At 53.7% G+C, this 25,676-nt stretch overlaps 1 protein-coding gene across 2 annotated transcripts in view; it reads left to right on the top strand.

The window, feature by feature from the left end:
• Positions 1–22,302, top strand: part of IMPDH1 (inosine monophosphate dehydrogenase 1) — a 37,807-nt gene extending 15,505 nt beyond the window's left edge. The window contains exons 4-15 of one of the 2 annotated variants that reach the window (XM_061637946.1): positions 2,177–2,278; positions 2,628–2,702; positions 3,927–4,133; positions 4,500–4,587; positions 5,115–5,314; positions 6,327–6,418; positions 8,377–8,480; positions 10,416–10,559; positions 11,580–11,724; positions 12,476–12,619; positions 14,044–14,127; positions 21,201–22,302. In XM_061637946.1, the coding sequence (XP_061493930.1) occupies positions 2,177–2,278; positions 2,628–2,702; positions 3,927–4,133; positions 4,500–4,587; positions 5,115–5,314; positions 6,327–6,418; positions 8,377–8,480; positions 10,416–10,559; positions 11,580–11,724; positions 12,476–12,619; positions 14,044–14,127; positions 21,201–21,222 (1,407 nt within the window). In that variant the 3' untranslated portion in view covers positions 21,223–22,302. The remainder of the gene's footprint in view (positions 1–2,176; positions 2,279–2,627; positions 2,703–3,926; positions 4,134–4,499; positions 4,588–5,114; positions 5,315–6,326; positions 6,419–8,376; positions 8,481–10,415; positions 10,560–11,579; positions 11,725–12,475; positions 12,620–14,043; positions 14,128–21,200) is intronic. The other variant, XM_061637947.1, reaches the window with a different exon arrangement.
• The last annotated feature ends 3,374 nt before the right edge of the window (positions 22,303–25,676 follow it).

Raw genomic sequence — 25,676 nt, 5'->3', positions numbered from 1 at the left:
TACCAACAAAAACAAGCAGACATAGTAAAATGTATCAAAATATAAACTGAGCAGCTTTAAAACAAATATACACCATTAACATGACACGTCTGGGTAGGCTTGCCTAAACAAAAAGAGTTTTAGGAGGTGCAGAAAACAGTACAGTGACTATCCTGCTTGATTGCTAATATCAGTGGGCAGGGAGTAGGCGCTGCCACACTGAAAGAGTCCTTGCAAGTGTGGGATGAGTTATGTTTCCATTGTGGGCTCCTCAGCTGGGTTTAGGCAGTGAGAAACAGCCATGGGCCAGGGCAAGGGAGCCTTGGTCTGTGCTGGGTGTGGATTCTGCTTTGATCTGGGTGGGGTGTTGGGCTATGGACAGGCTTGAAGGCAGTGCTTTGGTGCCCCCAGTGCTGCCTTCCCTACAGAGTGGAGGATTCCCTTTGGTGGGGGCCACAGAGGCCATTAAAGGATTGTTCGCTTCTCCACCATCCCCCCCGCCCCCCGGAGACAATTCTCACCATGCCCTTTTTTTAAATTTTAAAATATTTATGACTTCCTCTTCATTTTGCAGGCAGGGTAGGGTGGGTGGGTATGAAAATTAAACCAACAACATGTGATAAAACACAGCAATGGTAAATAAATAAATGCTACAACTTCAGAAGAAGCCATAAAGCGTAGACCCTGCTGTCAGCAAAGTCAGAGTGACCTGGAGGGTCTCCTGGTGCTGGAAACTCAGCAAGAGTTCTGTGCCGGGCGTATCTCCTAGGGGAGGTAGCTTCGTGGCCAAAGGGCCAACACGGAGAAGATGAGTCGGGGGGGAGATCCTCTCTCCCAGCTGTGAAGGGCAAGGATTTTGGGCCCCTTATAAGCTGACCTTTGACGGGAGGGGGTCCCTGACTCAACCTGGGCAGGAGGCAGGGCTTCTCTCCGTCTCCTGCCTGCTCTTCCCCAGGAATTTGCCTTGCAACGTTTATTGTGTTGGGCTTTGCAATGGAGTGAGGTTGCCCTTTATTCTGTGGAGGTGGAGGGTGAGTGACTCCCCCAGGTACACGTAGGGTCCCTGTTGTGGAGGTGGGACTCAGATCACCACCCCCCAGGCCACCAGCCGGCACTCTCCTTTCGGCTCTTTCTCTCCACGGCCAGACAAGCAGGTTTCCTGGTGAAGCTTGAGGTGGGTGGGACTAATTACATCTTTAATAATTCAAAGTTTAAAATCATGAACGGGACTTAACTGGCATGTAAGGTTTTGTATTCAGACACCTTTTCCCAGTCTGCACCTGTATTGGAATTGTTTTTAAAGATGTTTTAAGGATGTTTTGTTTTTAGGTTTTAGTGTTTTATCATCTGTTTGCTGCGCTGGGCTCCCTTTTGGAGGAAAAGTGGCATATGAATTTAACAATAACAACGATAATATTTGTGCCCCTTGCACGCCAGCCTTCCCCAGCCTGGTGTATAACTACCCGTCGGCCGCAGACAGGCTCCTGTTAGCCTCAGCATTGTCCGGCTATGCAGGCTGTGGCTTGTGGCCAAAAGTGTGTGGTGGAGAGCACCAGGCTGGGGAAAGCTGATGTGCTGCAGTCTGTGTGCGGAATCTGGTCCTGTGAGGATAAACCTGTTACAGCTAATTAGGCCAAACTGACTTGCTGGCTAATCTGCCGGCTGAGACGGTGAAGGTCAGGCCAGGGAAGGTGACAGACACTGGTTGATGTGGGTGAGCAGGGGGGATCGGTCAGTGAGCAAGTTGGTGCTGTTGCTGGTCGCCCCACTTCACAGTCACAACCGCCACATCCACAACAGACACTGGAAGCACATTTTTCCCCCTCCGGAAAGAATCTGGGAACTAGCTGCCTCTTGCAGAGCTACCATCCCCAGGATTCTTGGGGGGAAGCCATGTGCTTTATATATATGCGTGGTGTGGATGTGATCTTGGCTGTGAGACTCGGGTGAGGGCTGCATGGTGGTGTGTCTTGGCTCTGCTGTGTCTTTGGCCATGGTGGGCGTTGGTGGTGAATAAGCACTCAGGGATCTGCTGTCTTCTGTACGGTGCTTTGTGATTGCAGTTGGGTGGGTGGGGTGTATGAACCCCCCTCCTTTGCTCACTCTTAATGTACAGTGCTTCCTGGCTCTGCTGGGTGCCATTGCTTTTTCAAATTTTATTTACTGGGCCGGTGGTCTCCTCTCCTCTCCTCTGCAGGACCTGACATCGGCACTGACCCGCAAAATCACCTTGAAGACGCCTCTCATTTCCTCCCCAATGGACACAGTCACAGAGTCGGACATGGCCATCGCAATGGCGGTGAGCCCTGTCCCAGGAAAGGGAAGAGGGGGCGGTCTTTAATTTCTCTGTTTTCATGTCTCTCCCCCACCTATAAGAGCCCCAAGATGGCGTGTGCTGAATCTTCCACTGCCACACCTGGAACAGCTGTTTGGGGCCTGGTGGTCTGGTGGGTTTGGGACAGGCATTCTGGGGTGGGGGATTCCTGCCTTGTAAGACTCCAGGGAGAAATGAGTCTGCAGGCAACCTCAGTCGCAATCCATTCAGACAGAGATCACCCACCCACAGACTGGCAGAACATGAATCTGGGCATCAGGTGGCGTAGAGCTGCCCCCAGTAAACCCTGTTCCTTGCTTGGCTTCACCTGCAGCTTATGGGCGGAATTGGGATAATCCATCACAACTGCACTCCCGAGTTCCAGGCCAACGAGGTCCGCAAGGTCAAGGTAAGCATCCCTGGGGACTGCCTGAAGTTGGGATTTGTGACGTGCACTGCAGTGGGGTGAGGAGATGCTGTGGGACGAACCCTGAGGTTGTGGGGAGCAGTACCTTCTGAGCAAGCAGTCCTCAGCACCCTCCTGCCTTAGAATCATAGAATAGTAGAGTTGGAAGGGGCCTGTAAGGCCATCCAGTCCAACCCCCTGCTCAATGCAGGAGTCCAAATCAAAGCATTCCCGACAGATGGCTGTCCAGCTGCCTCTTGAAGGCCTCCAGTATCAGAGAGCCCACTATCTCGCTAGGAAATTGGTTCCATTGTCGTATGGCTCTAACAGTGAGGAAGTTTTTCCTGATCCCCTGGGTGTAACAGCCATCCTCTGGACCACCCACAGGCAGCAATCTTTTCTTTTGGGTGGCCCAGCAGGCTCCTTTATGACCAGCTTCAGGGAGGGGCCTATACCTGCGATGCAGAAATTGGAGAAAGAGGAAGGGGTTGGAAGTGTTTCAGGGGGTGGCCTCAGGGGAAAAAAAAGGTGCCTCGGAGTGTGGCCCCTGGCCTTGTGTTCCTTGGATGCAATTTCACTGAGGCGGGACTAGCATAGACCCACTGAAGTTAATCGACATGCCTAAATTATCTTCCTTAATTTCAGTGGGTCTACTCTTAGTAGGACTTGGTTGACTACAACCCACTGTGTTTTGCCATCTTCATCTGTGTGGTGAAGCAATGGATGATCCCAGAGAGGATCTTGAAATCGTATGCAGTTTCAAAACAAGCATCCTGCAACACACCGGTTGCCCCACAAGTCGCAGGATATCTTCTCATCCCAAAAGTCAGGCGGCTCCTTCAAAAGCACCGTTAGCAAAGATTTTGTTTTAAGAAGAGCATGATTCTAGGCCTTACTGGAAAAAATCTGAGCTTTGCAACTTAAGCACAATAGGAAAGTGTATAAGTGGCTGAAAACAGACGATGCAAGTCTTTTTTGGATTTGCCCTTGCAATGCTTTAAGGTTCCCCCTTCCCCCCCCTTGTGCTACTGTGCGGTGGTGCCTGGTCCAGAAAGAATGCTCTTTCCTCTTCAGGGAATAAGTCTTAACAGTATTGAAACAAGCCACGTAGTGGGGCAGGGCACCTCTCTACCCCCGAAGGTCTGAAGTGGGGGGGATCCAAAAGTGGACATGAGATTGCATTCTCTTTAAATGAAAGCCCCCTCCTCTCTCTTCCTTGTGCTGCAGAAATTTGAGCAGGGCTTCATTACAGACCCCGTGGTATTGAGTCCGGCCAACACGGTGGGTGACGTTTTTGAGGCCAAGATCAGGCACGGCTTCTCGGGCATCCCGGTCACTGAGACAGGCAAGATGGGGAGCAAGCTGGTGGGCATCGTCACCTCCCGGGACATCGACTTCCTTTCTGAGAAGGATTACGGCACGCCCCTCAGCGAGGTTTGTTGGGGAGGGCACCTCCTTGGTTAGCAACAGCAGAGAATCTGTGGTTTAGAGAAAAGGCGAGTCAGAGGCGGCTTGATGGAAGTTCGTAAAACTGTGCATGGCGTGGAGAAAGTGGGCAGAGAACAGCTTTTCTCCCTCTTGACACTCAAACTTGTGGGCATTCAGTGAAGATGGATGTTGGGGATTCAGGGCAGACGAAAGAAAGGGCTTCTTCACACATTACGCTAATGACTGCAACCTCCGTATGCCATTTGTGAAGGAGTAGGGCAGGGATGGGGAACCCCAGATTCCCATTTGGAACTTGCCGGGGAGTGTTTGGGGCTAGTTCACCCCGCCTGTCCCATTTCCCACCCAATGCAGGTCATGACAAAGCGAACCGACCTTGTGGTGGCGCCTGCTGGTGTCACGTTGAAAGAAGCCAATGGGATCCTGCAACGGAGCAAGAAAGGTACAGGAGGAGGGGCAGGATGGAGCCCCGGAAGGAGCGTCTGGGCGCTCAGCAGTCAGTCTGGGGACCCGGCTCAGTCTCGGGGGTCTCTAAGAAGAGACGGCTTGGAGGACAGGAGGAGGGGAGGCCCCTTCCTGAAATCCTGGAGCGCCATTGCTGGGCAAGGCTGCACTTGGGGGTCAGCAGCTTGCAGGAGCTGCCACAAGCATGCCTCCCCCTCCCTCTTGAAGCGGGAGGGTTCCCTCACCTCCCCCCCTGCCAATTCCTTCCCGTTGTTCAGTACGACTCTGTGGCCAACAGCAGAGACTGCAGGGGGTGTGGGGTTGGTGTCTGAGGCATGCACAGCCCTCGCGTTGTGGTTGTAGTGCATGGCACGTGGGGTCTGTTCCTCCTGTGTCCCCTTCCCTGGTGGTTGACATGCTGCAGGGGGTGGGTGGGGCGAGGGCATGACTAAGTCGAGCGTTTGGGAGGGATACCTCCCTCCAGATGGCTGGCCACAGGGCTTAGCGTCCCTCCTCTCCCTCCAGGGAAGCTCCCCATTGTGAACGACGTGGATGAGTTGGTGGCCATCATTGCTCGCACCGACTTGAAAAAAAACCGGGACTACCCGTTGGCCTCCAAGGACTCGCGGAAGCAGCTGCTGTGCGGGGCAGCCATCGGCACCCGGGAGGACGACAAGTACCGGCTGGACCTGCTGATGCAGGCGGGCGTTGATGTGGTCGTGCTGGTGGGTGCCGCCTCCTGCCACGGAGACTGCAGCTGAACGGCAGAGCGCCTGCTTTGTGTGCAGAAGGTCCCAGGCTCAGTAGGGATGGGGAGGGCTCTAGCTCAGTGGCAGAGCATGCAAAAGGGCCCAGGCTCAGTCCCCCGGCATCCCTAGGTAGGGCTGGGAGAGACTCCTGTTTGGAACAGGGGGTGGGGGGCTGCCAGTCCGTGTAGGCAGTGCTGAGCCAGACAGACTACAGGCGGCTTCCTGAGTCCTGCTGCCCTGCAGGATGCTGGCTATCCTGGTTTGCGCTGCTGTGCTTGATGCTGCCCACTGGTGGCCAGGGCCTCACTGTCCCCCTCCATGGCCCACATGAAGCTGGTGCCAGTGATGGTCAGGGCTCCTCGCCGCAGACATTAAATTCTGGCGGATTAAAGGTATCCCTCTCAGTGCATCTGATGGGTCCAGTTGGTTGCATGCGTGTGTCATTTGCGTGTATGTCTCAGTTGTGTGTGTTGTCTGTACTAAAGAGAAAGTTTCAAGTTCTTCATCAAGAAAAGCAACATCCTTCAGCCTGCAGAGGTGATTTAGTTTAAGGACAGTTTGCTTCATTCGTTTCTTTGTAGTCGCAGGGAGGGGTGTTGAAGCCCTTGGCCCCACAAATCTCAGCAATCTTGCTTGGCATCAAATTCCCCCTTCAAAAAATAAAAGGATCCTGAGGCTTTCTTGCTAGCAAGGCTTCCACTTCTCACTCCCTTCAAGCACCCAGAGCCCTGGTGACTTGCTGTAACAGAAAAAAAAAGGGGACGTAATGAATTCCCCAGGGATGTGGCATCCTTGGCTTGTTTAGCACCTGCTTGTTCTCCTCGGCACATGGCAACCCTGTTCGTTGTCTGGAATTATTCACATGCGCGGTGTGTGTGTGTGTGTTGTCATTGGTGGTGTTCTAAAGATTTGTCGGGGGGGACTCTCACTTTTCTTCTCTCAGTGGGCTTCTCTCTTCTCTTTCTCCCCCCCCCCGGCCTCCCCAAAGGACTCATCTCAGGGAAATTCCGTATATCAGATCGGCATGATCCACTACATCAAGCACAAATACCCAGAGCTACAAGTCGTCGGTGGCAATGGTGAGCATCTGGGTGGCCTCTGCAGGTGACCTTCTCCCACCCTCCACCACAGACCATTGCTTTTTTGTTGGGGGAGGGTCTTGAGCTAACCTAATTAAGCACATCTTTTTACTTGCTTATAAAATTGGGGAGGGAATGAAAGGTGGCAGTAGCAACCATCAACATCAAAGAGTTCTGCTGGCTGAGACTGTTAAGGGTCCACCTGTCCGTATCTTGATCCCAACTGTAGTTTCTGGGAGGCCCACAACCAGGGCGTGAAGGCAACATCCTTCCTCTGTTTGCCCCCCAATGGCTGATTTGGAGGTAGACTGCCCCAGACCATGGAAGTTCTCTTTAGTTGTGAGGGCCATAGCTCAGTGGCAGAGCATCTGCTTGGCATGCAGAAGGTCCCAGGTCCAATCCCCAGCAGCATCTCCGTGTAGGACTGGGAGAGGACCCGGTTAGAAACCCTGGAGGGCCACTGCCAGTCAGTGTAGGCAGTACTGAACTAGGTGGATCAATGATGTGACTCGGAAACATAGGAGATTGCCTTATGCGAACCACAGTAGTCATTGATGGCTTTGCCTCCTCGGGGGACTGGAAACAAAGCCCTACGAGGAGAGACTGAAAGAACTGGGCATGTTTAGCCTGGAGAAGAGAAGACTGAGGGGAGACAGGACAGCGCTCTTCAAGTACATGAAGAGTTGTCACACAGAGGAGGGCTGGGATCTCTTCTTGATTGTTCCAGAGTGCAGGACACGGAATAATGGGCTCAAGTTGCAGGAAGCCGGATTTCGACTGAACATCAGGAAAAAACCCCTAATTGTTCGAGCCATACGACAATGGAACCAATGACCTAGCGAGGTAGTGGGCTCTCTGACACTAGAGGCCTTCAAGAGGCAGCTGGACAGCCATCTGTTGGGAATGCTTTGATTTGGATTGAGCAGAGCGTTGGATTCCATGGCCTTATAGTCCCCTTCCATCTGTACAATTCTATGAGTGCAAAACGCTCCTGTTTGGTGGCTGTGACAAGCAAGATCATTGTAGTTGGGTTAAGAAATAGTAGGCTTGGCCTCGTCATGCAGAAACTGAACAAGCCTGTCTGGTACCTAAAACGGAGCCCAGAAAACATCTCCCCTATAAGGCAGTAACTGACTCCCTGTTGAGGGCTAGCAATGAGTTCAGCCAGACTCTCTAACGGGCCTGCCTCTTGCTTGGCTTATACTGCCACTGCAGTTGGAGACAGCACTGGGCATCGTGGCACAGTAAGCCATAATACCCCTCGGCTGGGTGAATGGCTTGAGAGCCTCTGACGCTCCACTGTTGCTGCAGCTGTGAGGGCGTGGAGCTCCTCGGTCCCTTTGCCAAGAGCAGGACACAAGTGTAACTTTTTAAAATAAAACCACGTAATATTTTCAGGGAAATGTTAGCACGGCTCGGGCCTCTTCCTGGAGCCAGAGTCTGTGCCTGAAGGATCTGCTGTTTCTGGTTTGCTCATTTGGGCCTAAACGTTTTTGTGCTGGATTTGTGCCTCTGTTCCCAAACGCCGGCCCGTTTCCTGTGCATGATGCAGACAGCAAGCAGAGGAGTCAGGCTGTGTGGTGCAAAGACCTTGCCTGCTGTGTGGCAGGAGCGCTGAGCTTGGCACCTGCCTCCCAGGGACCTCTCCTGAGGATGTTCTGTGTTGACTGATGCCGCAGTGTTGGAAGTGCTTCTCCCCCCTCATAAATGCAGCTAGCTTCCTTCACATCTTCCCTCCCCATCCCCCCGCCATTGGCCTTGCTGTGGGGGCTCCCTATCCAACCCCTTCCCCCATGGCCCCTTGCAGCTTTCATGTGCAGCCGTGCCAATGTGGGTGGGCTGAAGGAGCCCCCACTCCCCGGCACAAGCACCCCCAGAGGCCCTTGTGCTGCCAGTGGAGTGTCTTGCTGGCTGGCCGGCCAGGTATTTCATGGGTGCCTTTGTTTTCTCTTCTATTGGATGCACAGTGGTGACAGCGGCTCAGGCCAAGAACCTCATCGATGCTGGCGTGGATGCGTTGCGGGTGGGCATGGGCTGTGGCTCCATCTGTATCACACAGGAAGGTGAGTCCCAGCCGGGTGGGGGAGCAGGAAGTACAGTGACAGGACTTTTCTGGCCCTGGTGGAGAAGAAGGAGCTGATCTGGGGGCTCAGTGTAAACCCCGGAACCTCTTTTTTTGTTCCCAGAGGTAAGAAGGTGAGACGTGGTAATAGAGGCTGCTTCTGAGCATGCGCAGAGAGCATTTCTTTCACCACTGAGGAATCACAGGTTTTCTCCCCCCCCCCCCCCCCCCGGCACATAGACTATTTATTTATTTATTTATTTGGTTTATATCTCACCCTTCCTCCCAGCAGAAGCCCAGGGCGGCAAACAAAAACACTAAAAACACTTTAAAACATCATAAAAACAAACTTTAAAACATATTAAAACAAAATATCTTTTAATTTTTTCTTTAAAAAACATTAAAACAAAACATCTTTAAAAACTTTCTTAAAATACAGCTTTCAAAAGATTAAAAACATTTTAAAAAGAAGGTTTAAAAACATCTTAAAGAGCAATTCCAACACAGACACAGACTGGTTTAAAGTCTCTACTTAAAAGGCTTGTTAAAAAAGGAAGGTCTTCAATAGGCGCTGAAAAGATAACAGATGGCACCTGTCCAATATTTAAGGGGAGGGAGTTCCGTGGGTAGGTGCCGCCACACGAAAGGTCCATTTCCTATGTTGTGCAGAACGGACCTTCTGATAAAATGGTCTCTGCAGAAGGTATCTCCTGGTATTCCTAGTAAATCCTAGTATTTAACTTACTAGGCTGCTATTGAAGGGAGGGAAAGAGATGGAGGGGGGACTCCAGGGCCTCTCTGTTGGTGGCTCTGCTGAAATCCCAGCAAATTGAGCTCCACATGTCTCTATTCATGCTGTTCCCTGCAAGGTCTCTCTTAAGACTTAATGCCTGAGCTTACTTTTTCCTTCTTCCTCCCAGTCCCTTTTCCTTTCCGATTGTGAGCCCCTCGGCAGGGGCTGTTCTATGAGTGATATTTTTAGGCTTTTCCAGAAGCCTTTTGCAGCTGAAGATCAGCATAAAACTGCAGCAGCCGCTGTTTCTTTCTTTTTAAAGGTGAAAACAATCACAAATCTTCACAGCTGCTAATTTCAAAATTGTCAGGAACAGTATCTTTCAGCTATCTGATACCTAGGTGAACAGGAAGGTTCAAAAATTGCTCCTGAATGTTAATAATGAGGGAGAGGCTGGCACACCTTGCCAGGGAGGCCATTCCACCCACTGGGAACCACCACAGAGAAGGCCCCATCATGAGGCAGCACCATCAACAGGGCCTCCCCTGCGGATGGTAGGGCCCAAGATGGCTGATATTGGGAGTTGCCTGCTACTACGAACACCTTGAATTAAGCCCTGGAGCTCCTTGGCAGCCAGTGCAGCATCTGTGGAACAGGCGACACGTGGCCCTGTTAGGCTTTTCTGCTCACCCACCTAGCAGCCGCCTTCTGCACTAGCTGCAGTCTCCGGACCGTCTTCAAAGGCAGCCCTCCATAGAGTATGTTAGAATATTTTGGGTGGAAGGTCACCAGAGCATGGACAACTGAGGCCAGGCTGCCAGCAATGCTTGGCTTGTTTCTTTTGCAAGTATGTGCTGAAATCTATTGACAGAAGAGAAGGTAAATTGAGGCTGAGATAGTAAGGTAGCCTCATGGCCACTTAGAAACCAGATGTTTCCTAAGCTATTAGCAAGTCTTGTTTTCACTGCCTTAGCACTGGGTGGGGGGAAGAGTAGAATAGAACAGAATACCTTGTGAAGACTTCTGTGTGACTTAGAAGCTTGCATCTTTTTGCCTTCCTTGGGTCTCTGCAGTCAGCGTTGCATTGGCTGTTCCAGCTGAGCCGTGTGGGATAAGGATGCTCCGGGCCTGCCAATGGCTCTGTGTGAGCCCAGGCTTGACTTGGAGGGGCCTTTGCAGTGACTCCCTCCCTCTCCTCCTCAGTGATGGCGTGCGGCCGGCCCCAAGGCACAGCAGTGTACAAAGTGGCAGAGTACGCCCGCAGGTTCGGCGTGCCTGTGATTGCCGACGGCGGCATCCAGACCGTGGGCCATGTGGTCAAGGCGCTCTCTTTGGGAGCCTCTACCGGTGAGTGGGGCTTGGTGTCGTTACACAGGTGGGCTTCCTCTCCAGCTGAGGAAGGAAAAAGATGACACTTTGCTCTGGGGTGGTGGGGGTGGTCTTGGCACTTGGACACTCAGGTGTAATACTGGTATCCCCCCACCCCACTTTTATTTTATTTTATTAATTAGCTGCTGTTAATGTACGTTTTAGACTTTTGTCAAATTTCTCAGGAATGACTTTAACCTGTTGAGTTTTTGTTCTATGCCGGTGGTTCTGGCCCTTCCTATTGTGGGGTGTGTGTGGGGATTTCCCAGGTGGCAACATTGCAGTGGGGCCCTGTTTGCATTTAGCTATTTATTTCCTTGTAAGCTTTTATGGTTTTCCGTTTTTATGCCTTTGTAACACTCAGTTACTCTTTCTCCAGGGAGGGCAGGGCAGGGCAGGGAACATAGCTTTCCCTACCACTTTGATCATTGCAACACCCCTGTGGGGTAGGCCTCGCTGAGAGTAACTGGCCCAAAGTCGCCTTGGCTGCTGATTCGGGCCAAAGGGGGCCCATCTGGCCCAGCCCCTTGTACTCACTGTGCCCAACCAGATGCCCCAATGGGAAGCCCGAAAGCAGGCATGAGCACAAGGGCAGCTCTGCCCACTTGCCGTTCCCAGCAGCTGGCATTCTGTCTCCACCAGGGAAGGCAGAACATAGCCGTTGTGGCTGGTACCATTGACCGTCTTACCCGCTTTTAAAGTTCTCTGGCTGGTGGCCATTGCTACATCTTGTATGAAGAAGCACATCTTCTTGTCTTTCCTGAACCTTCCAACGTTCAGCCTCTCTGGGGACCCCCCGCGGGGTTCTAGTGCCACGACAGAGGGAGGGACACTGCTGCGTGTCCACCATCTCCATGCTGTGCATAACTTCATGCAAACCCTTGCTTGCTCACATTTTCTCTGAACTAAAGGAAGGAGCTTTTGGGGTCTACCTGTGCTGTTCCTTTAGGCCTGAACCCCCTTTCCCTCCCCCCGCCTCCTCTGTTCTCCCCCCCCCAGTTATGATGGGCTCCTTGCTGGCCGCCACCACAGAGGCCCCCGGTGAATACTTTTTCTCAGATGGGGTTCGGCTGAAAAAGTACCGCGGGATGGGCTCCCTTGATGCCATGGAGAAAAGCAGCAGCAGCCAAAAGCGCTACTTCAGGTAGGGGTGTGTGTATGTATGGGGGGGGAGGCAGGCAGAGGAGGAGGCTGTGTGCATGCAAGGTGGGCAGTGGCAGGGTGCGGGGATGGCGGCATCGGTTGTTGCGGTGAGGTTGGCCAAAGGCTAACCGTGGTGCAGCTTATGCAGGCTCTGTAGCTGAAAACAGCACCTCTCCAACCCAGGAGGCCTTCAAGAGGCAGCTGGGCAGCCACCTGTTGGGGGTGCTTTAATTTGGGTTGCTGCATTGAGCAGGGGGGTGGACTCGATGGCCTTACAGGCCCCTTCCATGATTCTGTGATTCTATGAACCACATGCAGCTCCAAGGTGCAGGGCAGGTGTGTTGAGGGGGGTGCGTGGGAATGGTTGGTATGAGGTTTGTGGTGGCGGCAAGGCAGCTGAGATAGCGATGGTCTCTGGGCTGGCCTGTAGTGGCCAGATTTGAGTCTCCTTTATCTTGGGCTGGGTGTGTGTGTGTGGAGGGCCTGTAGGCAGGCAGTGCTTTCAGGGTGCTCAAGAGTATTTTACACATATTTTGTCTTCTTGTAATCCTTACCAACAACCTTGTAAGGTAGGTTACTGCTGTAATCCCCGTGTTGCAGATGATAAAAGGCGGTGGTGATGGTGCTGCTGCCAGTTAGAATGCTGCTTGCCTAAAGCACCTTAGTGAGTTTGTGGCAGGGGCAAGACTTGCACTGAGTCAGTGGCTAGAAGTCTCCGCTCTCCAACGCCTTCTCCTGCCTTACCTTTTCAGCGAGGGAGACAAAGTAAAGGTGGCGCAAGGGGTTTCTGGATCTGTCCAGGATAAGGGCTCCATCCAGAAGTTTGTGCCCTACCTGATTGCTGGCATCCAGCACGGCTGCCAGGACATTGGCGCAAAGAGCCTCTCCATTCTGCGGTGAGTCTCGGGGGGGTCTGCCTGGGTGCCAAGGAGGTGGGGCTCCTCCCCTCCCATCCTGCAAAGATACTTTGGTGGCCATCTGCTTAGGCTTTGTGGCCAGCCTCAGAGGGATGCATGGAGCAGACCCTTGTGAGCAAGGCCCCCTCACGTATTTACATCTCTCTGCTCCTCTTCTCCCCCCCCCCAGTCCAATGCTTTGCACTTGCAGATGCTTGAGAAATAATGGGAGGTGCCAGGTAGGCAAAGAGTGTTCCATGCGGGGGCATGGTGGTGGCAGAGTTGGCTTGCCTGGCACTCTTAGGCTGGCTGTAATTGCAGGACATGGGCCAGGCTGCATTGACATCCATAGGGGGAGAGTGTGGCACCTTTCCCTTCCAGCAGGGTTGACAAGTTGCCATGGTGAAAGCTGGATCCCCACCCCCCACACACCCTATTGCAATGGTATGTGCCAAACTCCAGTAGGGAGGTTGCCTTCTGACTGTTTGCAAGCTGCCACTTAAATACTCTCTGAGATGTAAAATATTCAGCAAATCTTGCTTAGAATGTGTGTGTTTTTTCCTTGTGGGCAGAAGGTGGGCGGGGAGCGGGGGGATGGAAGTGTGTGGGGGAAATGAGCTGAAACGAACGGCAGTATTTTCTGATCTGCCAGCACCAAGCCAGCTGTCGTTCTTGTGACTCAGAAAATTCTACATAAAATAGACTTGACTTGATGCTGTCATGCAGACGCAAAGGGGGTGGTTCTAGGGAAAAAGTGAGGCAAGCTGGATCTGTTCAGTTGCATGTGCACCTGTGAGTGTTTTCAGTCTTTTTTTCACCAAAATGTCACTTTGTAATAACTGGCACTTGGGTGATTTTATTTATAGACAGTTATTCTGCCTTACTGCTTCAAACAAGAATTCAAAATGGGTTGCAGCCCTTTAAAAAAATCCATAAAATATCGGTAAAGCAGGCTGAAAAGCCAGTTGGCCCTATTACTGGAGTGGGGTGAGGAGGGAAAGGAGGAATGGGGACCTTGGAGACGGGGTGTGTGTGTGTGTGGGGGGGCTCATCAGCCCTCGTGAGCTAGTCAGGCTACATCTGGAGCTCTGTGTCCACATCTGGGTGCCTCTCTGTAAGAAGGACACTGGCAGACAGGTGCGTGCCCAGGAGAGGGCAGCCAGGGCACTGAGGGGCCTGGAAGCCAAAGAGGAAGTTTACCTGTGGGGGAGTGGCTGAAAGGGTTGGGCAGGTTTAGCCCGGAGAAGGGGCGTTTTAGGAGGAACACGACAGTGGCCTTAAAATATCTGAAGGGCTGCCGGTCACACAGAAGACAGAGTGAGCTAGCTGTCCCTTGCTCCAGAGGGGAGCTGGGCAGATTGTGGGTGGTGGGCTGTTGAAGCACACACACCCCCAAGTCATCCATCTTGGTTTTCTCTTTCCAGGTCTATGATGTACTCCGGTGAACTTAAGTTTGAGAAACGGACAATGTCGGCCCAGATCGAAGGGGGTGTCCACGGTCTCCACTCGTAAGTATCGCTGTCTCTCATCAGCTTTGGCTTCTCTGAAACCCCATCTCCATCCGATGCTCGCCCCCCATTCCGTCCTGCTCTCCCAGGTGCTCGCTTGCCCCTCTCCCCACTCCTTCCTCCTTCCTTCCTGAGCACAACCCAAAGCTCCCAGGCTCTCCTGTCTGCCTACCCTTGAGTGTTTGTCTAGGGAGAGAAGGGACCCACCCCCACCCTTGGTCTGTCCCTTGGATTATGATGCCATCTCCTCCCCCACCTTCTTGGATGGGTGTATTTGGTGGGGAGTGCGGGCAGTTCCTTCCCCATGACGTCAGGACCAAATGCCCTGCAGCTAATGGAGGGAAATCTGTTTGCAACCTGTCCCTTCTAGCCACTCGAGAAGAAAGCCCCTCTCCATTTCTGCTTCTGCAAGGTCCCTGGAGGACATGCCTGCACTCTGAGCACAAATGGTGTTCTCTCTCCTGCCTCTGGGAACTGTATTTCTCGGGGATATTTTCAGAGTTTTCTGAAAATCCACCCCCTTGAAACTGAGGTTCCCAAGATGCTTTGTGGGAAGTTGTGATAGGCTTTAAAATTGAGTTGAGCGCATAGGGTAAGATCAGCTCCTGCATATGTTTTGGACTACAACCCCTGCAGCCCCAGCCAACCAGGCCTTAAGATGCTGGGGGCCTCTAGGAGCATGGCCGTGCTGGCTTTGGCTTTTGGGAGTTGGAGTCCTCCAGATGTTTTGGACTCCCTGTGGAGGAAGGCTGGCATGGACGGTGTCCCAGAAACCAAAGCTTGAGATCTAAGGATAACACTAGTTGGGGCTGAACTTCGGAAGCCCTCCTGCCCCAGAATCCTGTAGGGTAGGAATTGGCTCCGTAGGGTGAGGGGAAAAGCATTCTGCCCTCTTTTGCTTCCTATAGTTTGGGGCTGAGAGCCAGCATTCACAACGGACTTCCACAGCGTTTCGGTTTGCTTTCTCTCTTGTCCAGATCGCTGTTCGCCACGTACTAGCCCTGATGGCCTGTGCCCTGCCTCCGCTGTTGGAGGCTGCAAGGGCCTCTGGGTAGTACCAGTTCCTGGGTATCGCAGGAGAGACGAGTGCTGCTCTTGCGCTCAGGCCCTGCTTGCGGGCATCCCACTGGGGCATCTGCTTGGCTCCTGCGAGAACAAGATATTCAGGGCTAGAGGGGCCACTTTGGCCTGATCAGCATCTGGGCTCTTCTGGTGCCCTTATGATTAGGAAGATGAATGGAAAAAGGGACCCCTTTGCCTTCGGGACAGTGAAGGTGGGGTGTGTGTGTGTCTGAGAGAGACAGAGGTGTGCAGCCACCCACCTGCTGCTTCACTTTGATCTTATTGGGGGTTCAAAGGTGCTGAGGCACTAGAGTGGTGTCCTGCGATGCTTGCTGCAGATGCAGACGACTACCTTGCACGTGTGGGTGCTGATGAGCCGGGAGGCCCTCTGCTCTTTGGGAAAGGGCGTGGTCAGCTTCTGGGGCTCTGTCCTGTGGGCTTTGAGGGTTGTGAAAAGCAGGGAGCTGCTCTTAGAGGCTGCATGGAGGCCTGGCTTCGTTTGGGGCGCGTGTGTTCCGTCAAGCTGCCTGGCAAAGAGGAGGATGCAGACTGCCTTGGGGATAGCAGCTCCCAATGTCCGCCTGAGCACTGTGGCCAGAGGGGGGAGGGAGCTGGCCCAGCTAAGCTTCTTTGGAGTTCCAGGACTCTTGCCATGGATGGGTGGCCACGTGCCCCAGTCCAGGCTCATAATCGGGGCAGTGCATAAAACATACTTGCGGAGGGGGGGAGAATGCCATTTGCAGTGAAATAAATTTATTACATTTATATACCACCCCATAGCTGAAGCTCTCTGGGCAGTTTACAGCAATTAAAAACAATAAAAACAAATATACACATTTTAAAACACAAAAACAATTTAAAAACACCATTAAGAAAAATAAAAACAATGTAATAGCAGCATGCAAAACTCCACCATCCCTCTAGGCTTGACTTCAGACGGTGGCCCACAGACTGTGAGGGGAGATTAAGGGAGGTCGTGCAGAGGGTTTCTGGGGGCCTTTGAGCTTCCCACTCTTGGCCTGTTGAAGACCTCCCATTTGGCTCACTTCTTCCATACGTAGTCTGATAAGTCTGGATATGGGGTTTTTGGGGGAGAACCCCCAAAAAAGAACATTCATGAGCCATTTCTTTGGAATTCCCAGGTTAGGGCCCAGGAAGTGAAGCTGACCTTTGCTGTTACGGGAGCAGCCCCCTTCCCCCCAATTTTTGTGGGAGATAGAGTTTCAGCAGATCAGCTCAGCCTAATGCAGATGGCTGAAATTGCAAAAGACCCTTAAAAGCAGTTGACGAATAATTTTAAAGAAGGCCTTTGGGTGCTGTGCAAAGGTGAGAAGGAAAGAATACTGGGGGGGGAGTGGGCCCCTACTGAAGGGCGCCTCATGGCAGAACTGCCCTCCGACTTAACACTGGCTGGGCAGCTCTTGTGGCCCCCTTCCCAGGGGTCCTGTGGGAGGGCTTGGCTGGATCAGACCTGCAAAGGTTGCTAACTTGACAGATCCTTCTTGTGGCGCGTGGCTGCTGGGAAGGGTCTTCAGCGGTGTGAAGACCCTGCAGAGTCCAATTCTGCCAGAGTAGAGTGAGGAACCACCAGCAGCAGCCTTGAGTAAATCATGGCCTGTGGCCAGTCGTAGCCACCCTCCAGTGTTGAAGGCAGGGAGCACCTTCTGTGGACCTCAGGTGGGCAGGTGCCTGCTTGCTGGAGGGCTGGGGGTGCTGCTCCTTGTAGACCAGGCAGAAGCCAGTCGCGTTGCTGTGCGCCTCCTTTGGCAAAGGAATGGCCCGAATCCAGAAAAGGGTCCCTGCTCCTGAACCTTCCTCCGGAAGAGTTCTGTTGTTCCCTTCTCATGGCAGAAGACTTGCTTCCTTTTGCCAAAGGACCCACCAGGGCCAGCAAGTGTGTGATGAATCTGTGCCAGTGGCCAGTTTGAAGCTGAGTGTGACAGAAAGCAGAATTTATTGGGGGGGGGGACACGTTCCTAATTCTGTTCCTTTTGGGAGTGGCATACTGGTAAAATGGATATAAGCAGAGCCCCACCCATCCCACACCCCACCTGCGAGAATCCCTGGATGCATTTGCTTTCTTGTTTGGGACTCAGCATGTTTCTAGTCCTGGTGAGAAGATGCCCTTGAAAGAGCTGAGCAGCAGCAGCAACTAGTGAGGTTTCAGAAGCCAGAGTGGGCAAAGTCATGGGGGGGAGTGTAGCCTTCCTCCTGTGCTCTTTGTCTCTTCTCCAGGCCCTCTCTTCCTTGCACCCCAGCCCCCCACAGCGAAGCCCAAAGACTGAACACGCTGCATGGCGTAGTAGCCTTGGGAATAAGTCTTGCAGTTACTAACCCACCTCCTTGCACTTTTTGTGTTTGACAGCCCCCTGCCCACTTCTTAAGTAGCATTAAACTGTTCCCACCTGGTTGCCTGGGGGTTGGCTGTTCGTGTTCCCAGGAGACCTGCCTTGGGGGCACTTGCTCCGGATGTGCCCTGGATGTTAGAGATATAAGACTTCTGCAGGAGCTTCAGTTGCACAACCTTTAGCACTTATTTATTTGTTTATTATTTGATTTATATCCCGCCCTTCCGCCCAGCAGGAGCCCAGGGCGGCAAACAAAAGCACTAAAAAGACAGTAAAACATCATAAAAACAGACTTTAAGATACATTAAAACAAAACATCTTTAAAAACATTTTATAAAGCTTTCAAAACGTCTTTAAAAAAAAAAAAAAGATTAAAAACATTTTAAAAAGGAGGCTTAAAACTAGCACTTAAACCAGCCTTTCCCAACCAGTGTGCCTCCAGATGTTGTTGGACCACAACTCCCATCTTTCCTGACCATTGGCAATGCTGGCTGAGGCTGATGGGAGTTGTGGTCCAACAACACCTGGAGGCACACTGGTTGGGAAAGGCTGACTTAAACCCTTGGAACATTTTCCTCCAACCTGGCGCCCTCCAGAGGTTTTGGACTACAATTCCCGGCCACTGACACAGCCATGTGAAGCTAGGGCTGATGGGAGGTGCAGTCCAAAACCGCTGGAGGGCACTGGGTTGAGGAGCTTTGGCCCCTTCCCTTCCGCCCCATTTTCCAGCCTTCGTTTGATCCAAGCGTCAGAGTTCAGAAGCTTCTGAAAGATTCCCAGGCCCCAGCTATGGCGGGGAGGAGTGCTCTGTGATCGTGGGATGCCTCCCTTCACCCCAGCTGTGAGTGTTGGGGGCTGGGGTTTAGAGGCCACTCCTAAGAGGGAGCGGGGGGGGAGGTTTCTAGTTCTGTCTGCTTTTTTCCCACTGCTAGCAACTGCTTCTCCTTTGGGGGGGGGGGAGGGAGCAGTTGGTAAGCTTTGCCGGCAATAGGGCTAGAGGGGGCCTGGCTGGGCTTGCTAGGGCCGCATTAGTGCTGGTGCTGGCTTGGGAGCGAGGGCCCAGCAGGCTGGCCTTAGTGCTTGGTGGTGATGGGTGGCAGCAGCAGCGGCAGCGGTGTGCCAGGCTTGGAGGTGGCAGCGGTGCTGGGGGGGGAGGGAGTGCACCTCTCTTTGTCCTAGACAGGGACACATTGACCTTGTAACGCTTCTCTCTTTCTCCTGCCCACGCCGTGGCGTTCCCGTAGTTTTGCGTTTCTGCCATGTAAGTAACTGGGGACCCAGAGACCCCCTGCGCGTCTTGGATGTGGGTCAGTGGCTGTATTCTCCCCTGCACTCTTTCCCCACCCCACCACCTTTGGGATGACGGCTCCAGCAGTGGGGTGGTGGACTCTGGAGAGGGCCTGTTGCACATCTCCTCTCACTCAGAAGAACCTCCCCCCCCCCTGCTTTTGCAAGCTTTTCTGCCCCTCCCCCCATGGTGCCTCTGCAGCGAGCAAAATGTGAGCATTGTGGGAGAGAAACATCCCACCTCAGAATCCGAACGGTTTTTCCTTCTTTTGCTTCAGTCCTTTGTGTGCTGCCTCCCCTGGGAGCCTCAAATATGTCTTCAGGCCCAGGAAGAGCTCCTGGCAAAGTGGCCTTTTCCCCTTGGAGTCCCTTACCACAGCCACCACCTCTGGGCTGCTGAGCCAGAAGAAGTTGCACATGAGGCCCAGACCCTTTTGCAGAGCCAGTGGGAAGGGGAGGGGGGCAGGGAGATCTGGCAGTCTGTCGGGAAGGAGAATTGCTTGGCTCCTCCTCAGCCCCCCTCCGCACCCCACACTCCTGCTCTCAGCTAGGAGGAAAAAACGATTTAGAGTTGCCGGGGTGTGTGTGTGTGGAGCATGTGTGGTTGCACAGAGGCAGCCTCTGGGTCTGCCCCCCAAACCTGCTCCACCTTTGGCCAGCGAGGAGGGCCTTTGGACCCCTGGCCAGGGTGCTGTGGGTTCTCCTATTCTGCCTTGTGGTTTGTGCCGGCCACTTTGGATTCATGCAGCCTTCAGCAGGTGCCCTTCGATACCGCTGGCCACTCTTAATGGCAGAATGTAGGTCCGTGACCCCTGGAACAAGAAGTTAGTCAAATTGATGGAAGAAAAACTGTGAGGAGTGCCTGTATTCCAACCTCGCCCCCTTAAGGAGAACAGTTTAAGTGCCCCCCCCAAGCCACAGGGATTTCTTGCTTTGGAGTGAGCATGAATGTGTGAACTAGGATCTTACGGGGGGGGGTCTAGCAGGGCTGTGCTTGAGCGACAGGGAGTGCGCACATTTTGCCCCTTGGCAAGGTTGGTATGATTGCCGGATGGATCCTCGGGTCTGGGGATGTCGCCCCTGCGGTGTTGGACAAGGGAGCGGCACAAAGGCTCCCGCTGGCTGCCTCATGGCTCTGCTCTGCTTGTGGCCGGCAAAGAGGGGTGTGGGTCAGTTGGGGGGCAGAGGGGATGATTAACACCTGCTTGGCATGAAGTGGAAGGTTCCAAGTTCAGTTCCTGGCAGGGCTGAGAGAGGCTCCCTGCCTGAGATCCCGGAGAGCTGCTGGTGCTCAGTGCAGGGCAAGGGTGGCCAACACGGTGCCCCCACCCTGTTGCTGGACTCCCCAGTCCCATCATCCTCCCTGCCCCTTGGCCACTCTGGCTGCCAGGGCTGATAAGTTGGAGTCCAACAATACTGGGTGGGCTCCACCTGTGTTGCCTGGGTGGAGAGACAATATGGGCCAGTGGGCGGAGTCAGGCTGATAAGGGGGCTGCCGGTGGGGTTCCTTTGTTCTTGGGAGGCCCCAGTCCTCCCCAGTCTTCTCTCGGGGAGGGGGTTCTGGAGAAGGCGGCTAAGGGCTGCTGGTGCCCCTTTCTCCAGCAGAAGAGCATCTGGGCTGGCGCGCCAGAGTGGGCTTCTCACCACTTCCCCTGGGGGGGGGAGTGGAAAGATGGCTTCAATCTCACCCTCTCCCCCCCCAAAGGAGGAAGCCCTTGTGCCTTCACATGGAAGAGACTCTGGGGGCCGAATGGTCGGAGATGGGCTCCCCCATTCTCCCGCCTGGGTCCCAGCTGCCCCTCTCCTCTCCCCTCCCCGCCTGGCGTCTTACCGCAGCCCTTCCTCTCCTGCACCTTTGATGCCATTGCTGCTTCCTCAGAGTCTGAGTGGCCTTCCATGTGGGGTTAAAGTCCATGGGCAGGGGCAGTGATAAAGGCACAGTGTTTTTCGGGAGGGGGTTGGGGGCTTCCAGAGAATAAGCAGGCATGTTTCCTTTGCACAGTTCGCTTTCCTCAGTGCACAGCATAGAGTTCCCATGTTTTCTCCCCCCCAATAAACCTGGGAGCCTTTTCCTCTGCTCCTCCCCCCATTGAGAGGGCCTGGGGGGGCAAACAAGCACTGCTTGGGGCATGGGGCTTGTACAAGGGAGGCAGGCCTTCTCGGGGTCACGCTCTCCAAACACTCTCGCTTCCAGTTTGTTTCAGATGCAGGTCAAGTTCAAGCCTGGACCCCTTTTCACGCAGCCCTCTTCAGAGGGACTGGGTTCACCGTCCACGTACGCAGACCCCAAATGGATAGGTGTGAGGAAGGTGATCAGCAGGATCTGCTTGTTGGGGGCTGACCCCTTTGTTCTGTCTTCCCCCCCCCCCCCTGCAGTTACGAGAAGCGGCTGTACTGAGGACGGGTTCCGGAGCAGCAGCCAGAGGACAGTCCTCAACGTCGCCCCTCCTGCCGCTGCCACCCGTTACCGCTGCACCTGACCAGCCAGCTCGCCTGTCCTGGCTCCTGAGGTTGTGCCAACAGGCAAAGACTTGCACTATGGATCTTTTGACTGGTGCCGGATGAGTGCACCATCGCTCTCTCCTCCCCCCCACCCCACTCCTGAGGGCTGTACATTTGGGATTAACTCCTCATGGGCAGGAACTGCTGGGAGCCTCTTTGGGGCTGGGGAGTGTTACCCCCACACACACTTTGTGCTTTCTCTTGACGACTGGCTCCCTATCCTGGCCGAGTGGGGGGCAGGCAGAAGGAGGTGGCCAGAAGCCAGGCTCTGTAGGTAGCCGTAGGTAGTGCTGGCTGTTCTTCTGGCTGGGCTGAAGCCATTTCTCTACAGGCCCTAACACAGAGTGAGCCTCAGGCTTCCCCTGTTCCCAGAGCCTGTTGGAGAGAGGAGCCTTCCTGTGTCCTCATTCCTTCCCAGAAGCATTCGCTGTAGGGTGGCAGGCGGTTGCAGCCTCCCCCTTTGTACAGCCTCCCCCACCCCCCAGCCAGGTTTGCTGGGGCACCTGCTTCCTGCTGGTGTTGCTTTCCAGGGCGCGAAAACGTTCCCCTGGGACTCTGCAATCCATCTCGCCTCAGGCGGCCCTTCGAGAGGTTGTGCAGGCAAAGGTGGCACCGGCTACCCTTGGGGTGATGTGATGCTGGGCATCAGAATAACTGTTGCGGAAAGGGTGTGTGTGGAGGGTGTCGCCGCCTCTGCCTGAACGCCTGCCGCCTCTGTCTGGCACACAAATCCTGGCAGGGTAGAGGAAGCGCCCCCCCCCCCCCCGGCCAAAGGTGTTTCAGGGTCTTATTCCTGCCCTGCGGGGGTAAGGGAGAGGCCTCTGCTGCTGTCACTGCCCTCAGCTCCACAGGGTCCTAGGGCCTTCAGTTTCATTCCCCTCATTCCTTCCTTCGCCCAACGGCTGTAACTTTTGCGCATGTTAAAGGTCCAATGTTGTGTCACTCTATTATTAAATAATAAAGCTACAGAGCATCATTTAGTGGCTGGTCTGATGTTGCCGGCAGTAGCCATTTGCTATGCAAGCTGCCCTTATCCTTCCCACCCACTCCCCACTTTGGCATGTTGACTCATAGAACCATAGAATAGCAGAGTTGGAAGGGGCCTACGAGGCCATCGAGTCCAACCCTCTGGTCAGTGCAGGAATCCAAATCAAAGCCTTCCCGACAGATGGCTGTCCAGCTGCCTCTTGAAGGCCTGCAAAAGCACCCACTGAGAAGGATGAAGTGCCTGGTGACAGGAGGGTCATGCCTCTTCTCTCTCCCCTAAACTTGGCTTCTTCCTCTGGCCACATTTCTGGGAAAGGGCAGCGCTTCATGGGGGTCCAGGGAAGATAGCCCCATTGTGCGAAGGCTGCAGACGGTGCGGGGTCTCGGAGGACCACTGTGGGAGTTGCGGTTCTGGCCAAGGCGAGCCCAGCTGAAATTCCTGCTCAGCCTTGCAATGGGGCCGGCCTGGAGGACCTCCCCTTTCTGTCTCACAGGTTGTCGTTTCTGGGGGGGCACGGCAATTGCAGCTCCTGCTCCCCTTTCAGCCTCTGACACGGGAGGGTGTAGTGGCCATAGACAGCCTCCCTAGGGGTCGCAGCGAAAACACCTAGACCGAGCTCAACAGGGGAGTAGGCTGTGACTCCAGGGTGGAGGAAGGGGGGGCGGTGTTGGGAGATGCAGCGTCTGCTTAACCCCTTCCCTTTGGGCGGTTTGCTCAAAATGAGTTCTTGTCCCTCGCAAGCAGAAGAGCAGCCTCAGGCATGTGCTTTTGTGAGAGGGGTGTAGCAGACCTTCCCCTGTTCCTTTGTGCAAACTGGGAGCTTTTCATTTCAAACACACAAGCAAGCACGCCTAATGGGAGGAGCCTGGGCAGTGCTGCCGCTGCCTCCTCGCTGCCTTCCAGATTGGCCCTGAGGCAGGGATTGGTGGCTTGTGGGTGGCACCACCACAGGTTGAGTGCGCACACACACGGTCTGTGCTTGTGCATGCCTGGTGGTGGTGGTGGCACTTGTACTCCACGCCAGGGACTGAGTACAGGGGCGTGGGAATGTTGAATATTCTTCTGGTTCTCGCTGCCTTTCAGCCTTTCAATGCCTCCATTTCTGCCTCTTTTGCTAAGACCCTGCCTGACACATGGAAACTTGGCCCCGGCCAGCTTTTTCTCCCACAGCCTGGTTGGGGTCCTTTCGGGCAGCAGATACTTCACGATGCATCTGCCGCCACCCTACACACTCTGCACTCCAGCTGCTCTCCCCCCTTGACCTCCGACCCCTGCCATAGCACCCAGGAAGCAGTAACGGCTGTGGGGACCCTATGCTCACCAGCCCCATAGCGGGGGGAGGGGAGGGAGCAGATATGTTGGGGAAAGAGTTAATCTTGCCTCCCCCAGCTCTGATTTCAATTCTGGCCTCCCTGCAGCAGTTGATAACATTTTTTAAAACCCCAGAAGCTTCCCATGCTGCTCCTATGGGTGCTGAGGCTGGTGTGCTGTCGTGGTGGTGATAGCCGCTGCCAAGATTGGCTCCTTAAGGCGGCATGAGAAGGTCCCTCTCCCACAAGTTGCCCTGAAGCGTCTGGGGCTGGACATGTTCCTTGGGGACCACGTACTGAGTCCACCCACTCACCTTTAACGGTTGCAGGCTAGGGCTGGTGCCAGCAGCGGCCTCGCAAGTCTGTGTGGCTCTGAGGGAGGGTCCCCCGCCCTCCTCCGCTAAAGTTTTGCCTGGAGGCTGCAGGGGGGCAGGTCCAGGCATTGCAAGAAAGTGCCCAGGGCCTGGCTGTATTTGTGGGTGTTCAGGTGCTCAGCGTGGCCAGAGACCAGTGCCTTCCACGTGGCCTGTAGCTGCTGCACCACGGAGGCATCGCACAGTGGGTCGCTGTGGCAGTAGAAGACCAAGATGACAAAGGAAGGGCAGGCGGTGGAAAACATCCAGTGCGGTCTCCTAATACTCCACAGGGCGGCGGCGGAAGAGGCTGAAGTTCAACAGTGGCCCTCCGTAGATGAGCAGGTAGAAGGCCACCGGGCTGGTCATTCTGGTTACACCTCATGGAAAGGAGAGGAGGCAGCTCACACACCTCTTTGTGGGGAAAAGAATGTGAGACAGATGTGGGTGTCCAGGGCTGCAGCTGAGTGATGGTGCCTGCAGTGCAAGGTTCTGCAAATGCACAGAAATTACCTGGCTGGATCACAGTAATGCCTGTCATGGCTGACACTACACTCCTAAGACGGCCAGCCAGATGCCCCCAAGAAGCTGACAAGCAGAGCAGCATTGAACTCTTCTCTAGATCTCTGTCTCTGGCATGCAGAGGTATACTTCCTCTGTATAAGGAGGTTCCACTTACATAGCAAGACTAACAGGCATTAATAACTACTTTTGGTTACGAGGCACAGAGAGGAGGGAAGGCACATTTACATTATTTTGCTTTCTAGTTGTATTTATTTATATATTGCTACTTCATTTTAAGAAAAATCAAAGCAGTTTACAACAAAGAACCATACAATAAAAACCATTAAAAATACAGTAAAAACAAAGTTCAACTTAAGTGAAAAAAACATCTTTTTCATTGCCTGCATAAGCCTGGTGGAACAGAAGGTTTTTAGCAGGCTCTTAAATTTAAAACAAGGCACCTGCTGAATCTGTTGGCAGAGCATTCTGGAGAACTGGGCCGATGACACTGAAGGCCCCATTTCGTGTGGATGTTAAATGAGCCTTGCCAACTCGGGATGACCAAAGCAACTCCTGCAGATGATCTCAGTGATCGAGCTGGGATATAAGGGTCCAGGCAGTCCCTAAGATACCCTGGACCTAAGTGTTTCAGGGCTTTGTAGACTAATGCAAGGGCCTTGAATCTGGCTTGGTAGTGGGTGGGCAGCCACTGCAGCTGTTTGAAGAGTGGTGTCACAGGTTGTCAGCCATGAGCCTCATCAACATTTTGCACCAGCTGGAACTTTTGAGCTAGGCCCAAGGGCCGCTCCACATAAAGCATGTTGTAGCAATCCAGCCTCCAGGCTCCCAGCTCATGGACTACAGTGCTCAGGCTATCCCTGTTCTGGTACAGCTGTAGCTAGTGAACTGACAGAGCTGGTGAAAGGCACTCTTAGCCACAGATGCGTGGGCCTCTAGTGACAGAGATGTATCCAGGAGTGCCTGCTCCTTCAAAGTGAGTGCGACCCAATCCAGAACAGGTCGCTTGCCCATCCCCTGGACGCAGGACCCTCCACCCAAAGAGCCTCCATCTTCCCAGGATTCAAGCAGTTTATTGGCCCTCATGCAGTCTACCACTCTATTCAGACACCAATCCAGAGCGTTCACAGCCTCTTCCGATATAGATATTATGGAGAAATAGAGCTGTGTGTCGAGA

The sequence above is a fragment of the Rhineura floridana genome, chromosome 8 (genome assembly GCF_030035675.1).
Source record: "Rhineura floridana isolate rRhiFlo1 chromosome 8, rRhiFlo1.hap2, whole genome shotgun sequence".
NCBI lineage: Eukaryota > Metazoa > Chordata > Lepidosauria > Squamata > Rhineuridae > Rhineura > Rhineura floridana.
This window is presented reverse-complemented; position numbering and strand designations above follow the sequence as displayed.